The sequence below is a fragment of the Plodia interpunctella genome, chromosome 1 (assembly GCF_027563975.2).
Source record: "Plodia interpunctella isolate USDA-ARS_2022_Savannah chromosome 1, ilPloInte3.2, whole genome shotgun sequence".
In the NCBI taxonomy this organism is placed as follows: Eukaryota; Metazoa; Arthropoda; class Insecta; order Lepidoptera; family Pyralidae; genus Plodia; species Plodia interpunctella.
The window spans coordinates 6743740-6753143 of record NC_071294.1 but is presented as its reverse complement, the minus strand read 5'-3'; the positions used below and the strand labels follow the sequence as shown (position 1 = coordinate 6753143).

The 9404-nt window shown below is 34.1% G+C and overlaps 2 protein-coding genes across 2 annotated transcripts; both read right to left on the bottom strand.

Moving 5' to 3' along the window:
- Positions 1 to 3022: 3022 nt before the first annotated feature.
- LOC128670157 (uncharacterized) lies at positions 3023 to 4028 on the bottom strand. The gene is made up of 2 exons (XM_053745607.1): positions 3873 to 4028; positions 3023 to 3735 (listed from the first exon to the last, which is right to left on the bottom strand). Exons 1-2 carry the CDS (start codon positions 3940 to 3942, stop codon positions 3068 to 3070), a joined length of 738 nt encoding a protein of 245 aa, XP_053601582.1. The 5' UTR covers positions 3943 to 4028; the 3' UTR covers positions 3023 to 3067.
- A 1171-nt stretch (positions 4029 to 5199) lies between these two features.
- Positions 5200 to 7938, bottom strand: LOC128669915 (uncharacterized). The gene is made up of 3 exons (XM_053745150.1): positions 7739 to 7938; positions 7248 to 7352; positions 5200 to 5907 (listed from the first exon to the last, which is right to left on the bottom strand). The coding sequence occupies exons 1-3, from the start codon at positions 7788 to 7790 to the stop codon at positions 5216 to 5218; spliced, it is 849 nt and encodes a 282-aa protein (XP_053601125.1). The 5' UTR covers positions 7791 to 7938; the 3' UTR covers positions 5200 to 5215.
- Positions 7939 to 9404: the final 1466 nt, after the last annotated feature.

The window sequence follows — 9404 nt, the reverse complement described above, 5'->3', positions numbered from 1 at the left end:
GTTCATATTGTAATAGTAATGTCTCTATTTCTTGAGTCTATCTATTATACGTATTAAAAGATGAATAGACAAAAATGATTTTAAATTTTGGCGTTTTATTATTAAACGTAGGCAATTAAAACAGATCCGAAACGGATCCAAGGTATAAACGTGTACACTAGGGTGATCAGACCGGAATAACTCTAAAAAGCACGTGCGCGTTTTATACCTGTTTGAAGTAGATTATAATATAATATTTCTCCAAAAAAATATATTTAAAAAACAAAAACTATGAACTTTTGTCATCGTATGGACATTGTGTTGTGATGCATGTTGATGGATATATCATAGATTTATCAAAAGGAATTTTCCGTAACTGAGCATGTTTATAAAACGATATTTGCTATTGATTCCAGTGACATAGTCCCTGGGGTCAGCGGCTGATGCGAATATCAAATCGCTGTCACCCCTTGACTCTATAATTTTCATCCATTAGTAAGAGACGTGTCTGGCTTTGGGAAATGCAATGCCAGTCTGCGTCTGTCACTCAAAATTATACCTAATAACTCACAACTTATTGACACAATTATGTCGTAACTATAAATCTAAAAATACCTCATTACCAGGACTACTTTCTTCATTTAGCTCTGATTTTGCTTTGTTATGAACATATCAAGAGAAATGAGATTTTATGACTATAAGGGAGGTGCGATTTTCGCTTGGCAAGTGAGAGGTGTTTGCGCTTCTGACTGGCCGGTCTCAGGGGGCCTGAGCTGGCACATTCTGACGACTGAACTAAGTAGAAAGATAGAACAGAATTAAGCCGGCCAATTATCCCGTATTGGATTTATTGGTAATCTCTGCACGAACGCGCGAGGGTGGGCGAGCTAAGTTTTGATGATGCCTCCATCGGCATTATGAACAAACTTGTTGCAATTTTTATGGAGGAGGATTTATTGTTTGCCTTCCTCCTGTTTTCATTTCACTTGTGTCGGCTAGATAAGAGGCTATAACCGTTTTATTGGAAATCAAACACTCTATCATACGATTTCCGAATTATCTGCTTTTCTGACAGATTTATCACTGGAGTAACAAATACATTTATATTTTGGTTTTCTAACTTCAGTTTTCTATACTATTTACCTCATATTAATAGTACATAAAACTTAAGATCTTCGCGTTATATCGCATCGTTTTGTATTCATGGCTCTGATGTTTGTGTCAGCCTTAAAAGTAAAATTTTGGAGTGATTGTGATTTTACAATCTGCTGCCTGCTTGAAATAAAATCTTTCAGTTTTAAACCAACCAGATTATACAATACATAATTGACAGACAATACAAAATTGTCTGAATAGAAATGTTACATAACTATATATTTCAGTCTGTTTCAAAATCATAAATTAGTAAATCCAAAATATCTTCGTTATCTTCACCGGAATCTATCAATCAAATAAATATAGAATAACAATAAATGTCGTTAATCGAAATTTTATTATGTCCATCCCCAGCTGTCCAGTATCGCGCTTATATCTCAGCTGCCGTAGGGGGGTCAATCGTAAGATTTATAAGTTGAGTCCCTCGTGACAAACAGCCGAAACTATCAAAGGCGACACTCTCAAATTCGATACACGATAAAAATAACGAATGGTTTTTTCGTCAAATTTATGTCAGAACAATATCTTTTCAGATATTCGTAAATTGTTTTTAGGTACTACCTAAAAATAATTTTAAGAATATTCTAAAAAAACTTCATTGTACCGTAGAAAGAAACAACATAGTTTATTATTTTAGATATTGGTTATATGTTTAACTTTATAATAATTATATTTAACTTTGCGAATATCATCCAATACTTGTGTTCATAATTACCAAATACTTAAAAAGAACTGATGCAATCTGGGCCTTTCACTTTTTTGTAATATTTATAGATAGATGCCATACGAGATTATTTGTAATGTTTAATTCTCTCACTACATTAGCTCTAATAAGAATAATATTAAGTAGTAACACTATATTTGCACTATATCAATTAATCACAATATAATGCACACCTTTTATATTCCCAAGTGTGTTCGTGTCTAGAACTTTATAAAAGAAATTGATGTATTGATATAAAAGGAAAAATATGTCGTGATAATAGTATATTGGTAAAAATGTTGGCGATACGTCATAGCCGTCAATCTCACTCGGCCTCTAGGGTAGGTATGCATAAAAAAGTTGTGCGAACGGGACCCTTGAGTGACTCGTATAAGTAGTTTTTATTGTAGCTTGTAATAAAAAAATTATATTTTGAAACGTGTGCTTGCTTTTATTTAATTTGTTAATTGGATATTTATATCTACTTTATCTAAATTCGTTGACTGTCTTGACTCCACGTTTTGTAGCGGTTCCATAATCTCAACGCCAAATAAGACATTTTTTCGTTCTTATATTCAGCGGAATCACAACAGCTTATTTATCTTTTTTTATAAAACATCAAATTAAAAGTAATTAGATAACGTTATTTGTACGAACATCATTCAATCCAACGGTGTTGACACCAAGGACGCTTTTACGATTATAATTTATTTTATTTTAACCACTGCTGCGCAATATATATATATATATATATATATATATATATATATATATATATATATATATATATATTTGACAGCCACTTCAAACTTATAAATTAAATTATGCTTATACCCATCAGAAATTATACAAAATTCAACCCAATTCGTTATAATTAATCTAGATGAAAACACACTATCAAAAACACTCCGGAAACGTGTATCAACTTTAATATTTTATGAGATGAAGGTAGTCATTTCCCTAATGCGGCCGTTAGGTGAAATATATTGATAATTATTTCAGTTAATCTTCGTAAATATTCTGTTCACAAACAACTCTTCTTATTTAGTTAACTACATTCATGTTATCTTCAAAGGAGAAAAATATAAAGCCTAAGATCTTAAGCTCGTTAAGTTTTTCACCTATAACGTAACATGTGTCGGCTATAATTATTAAAAGAGTGGGTTCTGTTTAGAAAAATAGCTATAAAAAAAACATGTGTTTAATTTAATTTTGATTAAATCATTTTTCTTAAGCAGGAGCCTCTTCCTCTGCATGTTCTTCTTCTCCTTCACCTTCTCCCGCTGCTTCGTGTTCTCCATCTTCAGCTGGAGCATCTTCGTGTTCAGCTGGTGAATCACCATCGTCATGTGCAGCACCATCGGTTTGTGCTTGGACTTCGGCATGCGCCCCATCATCTGCAGCTGCGTCACCATTGGTAACCGCTTTACCGTCAATAGTCGTCTTACTGTCATCGGCCACCTTATCGGCATGAGCTTTGGTAGGATCACTAGCAGAGGCAGCGTCGCTATTCCCTGTACTCTCCTCAGCAGCAACTGTAGTATTTGCTTCTTTTTCGTGATGTTGTTCTTCTTGAGGCTGGTGTTGATGTGGAGATTCGCTGATATCCTGGTGCCTAGGTTCTTCTTCTTCCGATTCTTCTTGATGTTGTGGTACACTAGGTTGAGCCCATGCTGGAATTTTTGTAGTCGGAGGAGTTTGTCCTTTTCCTTTCATTGCCAAATATCTATATTTTTCTTTGTCTTTTTTGACGCGGCAGGTGCAATCACAATTTTTATCAGCATAGGCTACATCAAACTTTTCGTCTAAACATTTTCTAATACATTTAAATGCTTTTTCAAAATTTTGACACTCATGTGTCTGATGAAACCCAAACCGCAGCGCCTGTTTTTCGTTGTCTGCAATAATAAAGAAACTGTGATTTTAAACTGTTTCCCAAGGTACGTAGGTAAGTAGGTACTCTTAGGAAATTTATGAGATATCCAAATATATATTGAATATAGTGTTATAGAATTTGTTAAAACTTTTTACTCACTTATGTTTGTATCGTTTATACATTGTAATTCTATAAAGAAATACTGTAGAAATATTAACAGTACAAACATGCTGAACTGATGTTAACTTTAGAATATTGCTCATAAATATACATAAGAACTAAGTACATGAAATGAGATTCTATTAAAGAAAATAATGGAACGTGAAATTAAAGAATATAAATGTTTTTTTTAATATCGTATCCTAAAATGATTCATTTCTCGTTATTACTGTTACAGCTGCTTTCATTCTGAATCAGAAACATATTAATAATCCTATTCCGGAAAAAGAAAAACGCAGATACTTATGTCTGCATTGCTCTATTTTCTTCGATTAGCTCAACTGACAGCTCGAATGCTTATAAGATATGACGGACAACAATGGACGGAGTGTTTACTAACATTTCAGTTATGTTATTATATAACCTAATATGTCACGATACATTAATTTTAACGATACTTGATATATACAATTAATAATACATGTTATTGGGAAAACGTATCGTGTATAAGACTAGAGGATAAGTAGTTCTTTTTGGAATGAGTATATTTTTTGACAAACAAGCGGTGTCAAAAGCCTACATCGCCGTCCAGGAACACTAGCAACCTCATAAATGTCACTGAGGCATTGCTAACTTCGTGACCTAAGGTATTTTGCGACTATGCCCCCTGTAATTTTACACTACATTCAAATCCGAACACAACATTGCTGTTTTTTGGATTAAACTGAGGAAATGCAGACGACTTTTATTCAATTCATGCAATCTATGTCAATAAAGAAGTTTCACTAAGATACCTTGTAGTTGGCTTGCCTTTGCCTTGGTCGAAATCGTGAATCTTTGCTTACGCATAACTTTAGTGATTTATGAGGTACGTACAAGTTTGCAATTTTGAGGTTCAGATGATTGTTTATTTTCAAATAGGTATTATGTGGTCTCTAATTATAAAATTATAATTAAGGCTATATAATAGGTACTTCCCGTTGACCCAGAATCATGAAATTTAATAAAAGGCAAGAATGGGCATAAATCTGAAAACGTAGAAAAAATGGCTATAAGTACATATTAAAAATAAGGGATTTTACAGGACCCTCAACCCGCACTAAGACAGGTTTTCTGAAGATGTGTGATTTCAGACATTCGGTATAGGGTTTTTATATCGTTTATCTCTTGCGAGATAAAGACCCTATACCGAATCTGCACTTACAAGTCACATTTTAAAGTGTTGCGTAATAGAAAAACAGGGCGTACTAATTCTTAATTAAAATCTTTTACCTCTACTCTTAAATATTTAAACGTCTCACAATCTACTATTTTGCGAAAGAAGAAGTTACTATTAGCACACTTTATTTCTGAACAGGTAAAGTGTACAATAAATCAATTGTATTTGTCCTCTTCTTCCTAGCTCTTCTTCTGCCCTCTTCTGGTTTTGCCTCTTCATCTTCTTTATTTTCTTCTTCTGGATTTGCGTCTCCACCATCGGGTTTTGGATCTTCGGTATTTTTTTCTTCACCATCCTTTTTTTCTTCGGGTGGTTTACTTTCGGTTGTAGATCCGTCTTCAGTTACAGCATTAGTTTTGTCGTCAGTGGTATCATTTCCACTATTAGTGCTTCCGGCGTCGGTAGTTGCATTATTATCTGTAGTGTCATCGGTCATTGTAGTATTGCCATCACCGTCCGTTGTTTCAGAAGAGCCTGCGGCAGCAGGCAAAGTAGGACAAGTGAATATTGTTGTGTTCATTGTTGTACTTTCTTCTTCTTCCTCAGTAAATGGTGAAAGCGTTCCTATGATGTGGTACAATGACACACTATGAGTTTTAGGGAATGATTTTGTAACATCAGTTGTAGTTCTCCATTTGAAAAATGGCAGTACATCAGGCCTTCTGAGGTCAAAACATGAGCACTCACATTTGGTACTTATTCTGAATATCTGATATCCATGACTCTTACAGGCCGCCAAACATTTAAAGGTTTTTACCTTGTCTTGACATTTATAGTGGCTCAAACCATAATGTTTCCTTAAATTGTGTGTTGTATCTGAAAATAAAATGAGGTTGACTACTTATTAACGATAAAAAATGTGTATACAATTTTTAACCATTATGTACATATATATAGGTGTGATTAACAATTAAGAAAAAGAAAATAGTTTTCCCTTATTAGATAATTTATTTCAGGTTTATAGACCTCGGATCTAATAATAAAACAAACTAACAATGATAACAATGATGAATAAAACTAATAATTAAATGAAACAAAATTAATTACTAAATTTACAAAGAAAATAAGCTAGCCAACTTTTACGTAATATAAAACAAAGTCGCTTCGTGCTGTCTATTTATCTGTCCCTATATATGCTTAGAGCTTTAAAACTATGCAACTGAATTTGAATCGAGTTTTTAATAGATATAGGTTCAAGAGGAAGGTTTATATGTATATAACATGTAGGTATATACACCATGTAGGTACAAAATTTTTTAAAATGATAATGAGATGAAAAGTATGTGTCACATGTATAACAAATTCATTTAAATAGGCACGTAGGTATGCCCAGCCCGGGGCTTCGCACGTGTACAAGCGGGTCGTCAATCGTTCTAAAATTATAAATGCGAAAGTTTGTGAGGATGTGTGTATGTATGTTTGTTACTCTTTCACGCATAATCTACTGGAAATTTGGTACACGGGTAGAAAATAACCTGGATTAACACATATGGTACTTTATCCCGAAATTCCCACGGAAGCGTAGCCTCAGGGCGCAGCTAGTAATGTATATTTTCATGATGCAATAAAGAGTTCATGATAATTATTTCATTATTTCTTTCTCTTTTTCAGTATTTATTACAATGTGTAAACCTATACTAAGAAACATAAAAAATGGGAATGCAACGGTGGCGGGGTCAAGACCCAGCTAGCGTAGGAGTCGGGGTATAATTTTATTAAGTTTTAAGCCGCTAGTATTTCTATAATATGGACAAGAGCTTTGCAGTGAAAAGGATCGGACAGTATACGTACATACTCGTAGAAAATTTCATAGCATTATGTCTATACGGACTGTTAGTTTGGGGAAACGCGGCAGAGATGGGTTACATCCTTGTATTACAGAAAAGAGCTATTCATTTACCAACTTTTGTTTATGTGACGACTAGGGATGCCGGGCGATGCGGACCCTGGGCTCCGACGCTTGATGGCTGGGAAGAAACCGGATACGCTCAGATAAGAAGAATACGCCGGATACGCTCAGAGAAGATTAACATCTCTCTGCCACACAGGTTATCGTCTCTTTGCCACTCTACACAAATTGAGCTCCTAATTGAGATTTTCAAATGTTTTGAAATTTGATTACGATCTATTATAAAGTCATGGGAATCGCTGCTCACTCAAATGGTCAAACTGTTGGTGCGTCGTGGGCTGGGTCGCGAGGTTTCCTTTGTCATGGCTGAGCTTCGTGTCGGCTGACTCTTGCGTCAACTCGTGAATGGGTGCTGCAAAGGGGAACTGGTCAGTTCGATTCTCATATATTTTGTTTGATAAATCATGTTTTAGCTATATATTCTTTATCAATCATAACATGATTTTGATCGAGTACTATAGTTTTTGACCATTTACTTTATAAAGATTGTTATATAGATACTGTTAGAAAAAAAAATTAAGAAACAATAATGGCTACCTTTCCGGCATGATATCTATAACAACACCGTGTAAATGAGTTTCTTTTGACATTTATTTTTTGCATTGGTCGTTCCGAAATATGTGCAGTTTATAGCTTTTCGAGAAATAACTATGTAAAATAAAAATTTACGTGAAAAATTCCTGTAAAGGTTAAAGAATATTTGAGTAAACGCTTTGAAAAAAATAAAAACATAGTTACCATTAGTTGCATATGCAAGAGCACAGAGCCCTAGGAAAATAAGGTACTTCATCTGTTTTATATGAAAATATGCGACTTTCGACCTTAAAATCTTACGCTTAAAAATAATTATCAATATTTACTACTTCTAAAATAATAATACACCAGGCATATATCCGTTTCGTAAGAGTTTCGTAAAATTAAATGCCATTAATGCTATCGCAAAAGGAATAATTTCAACCAATTAAAAATTTCAATAAATATTGGCAACGTGAATAAAGCCGGTCGTCCATTTCCAACTAGGCCAACTTAGCCCAGCATTACTGAACCAGTTTTACAATCTTTTACTTAGTTTCATCTGTCCCGATGTTTGTATGTGAGTAATCAAATCATGCAAGTAAAATTTCACCTATTTCGGCTTTCCTACAGAGTTGAAATTTTCTACGTCGCTTCTGTTTCCTTGATCTACTCCCGGCGAGGAAACTCCTCGACGGTTTACTACCGGTTCTGTAGTTTTGAGTTTATTCATCACAAACAAAAAAAAAATTATCTTTATAATATTAACATTAGTATAGATAAACTGTTTCATATTCGAGACCTATTATTTGCTGTGCACTTTCAGCTTAATATTTCTTTTAAATTAACGAGTAAATTATGAACGATATTTATGACACATGCGAAAAGTAAGCGGAAATTTTCGAGAAGATGAGCAAATAAGCAAGTTCCTACGTGCACTACGTGACTTTGAAACTACAATAAAATGGGAAAGAAAGTCTCTCCCTTTCTCATATTAGTCTCCCTTTTAATTTACGAGCTAAAAACCGGCTATTAATTTACGAACGGCTGCCAGGTTACCTTCAACCTTCTTTGGGAATGCTATTGTTGCCTGAAAACTTTCAAAACTTCAATCGCCTCATACAACGTCCACGGAGGGACATAGAGTGGTCTTAACCGGGAACCACACATATAACGTAACAATATTCCTAATATTAGACTAGATAAGACATATCGCAAAACATCTAACAGCTAATTAATAAATCAGGAATGCTATAATGACTTTCATTCTGATCGACGATGGTCCCAGGGCCGCTTGGGATTTCTCAGAATCAATGTTCTATGGCCACCCAAATGATGATTTCATTATCTGTATGATTTTGATTGATATGCCAAAAGAAATTTGTGCTCTGCCGAATTCCTGTCATAACGGGCATAGCAGCTCTGTTCATTACTTGGAACTAATTGATCAATGGCGCCACTGTTTTTCAATCTCCTCTTCATTAGCACAAACATAATAGATAATAAAGGAGTAAGGCAATTTATCTAGATTTTTATCAGATACCAACCTTTACAATTTTTTTGTAATAAATAAACATGGCGGCCTACTTTTTCCGACTACCCGTCAAATAAATGATATTTTTTCCTGGGAAGTTCAAAAAGTTAATCACAAACCATAACATGATGGACAAACTTTTGAATCAAATAGGGAGTTCTGATTGACTTATCTCCGATTATATTAAATAAGCATTGTATATGCATGCAAGGTGCATTATATATTATACAAGATTATAACATAACTTACATGAAAAACTAATGTGTCAATTATATTTGGATTGTCATTAATATTTTATCACAGGCTACACATTCTCGCCGAACTCAAACAAATACTGACGCGAATAAACAAATATTG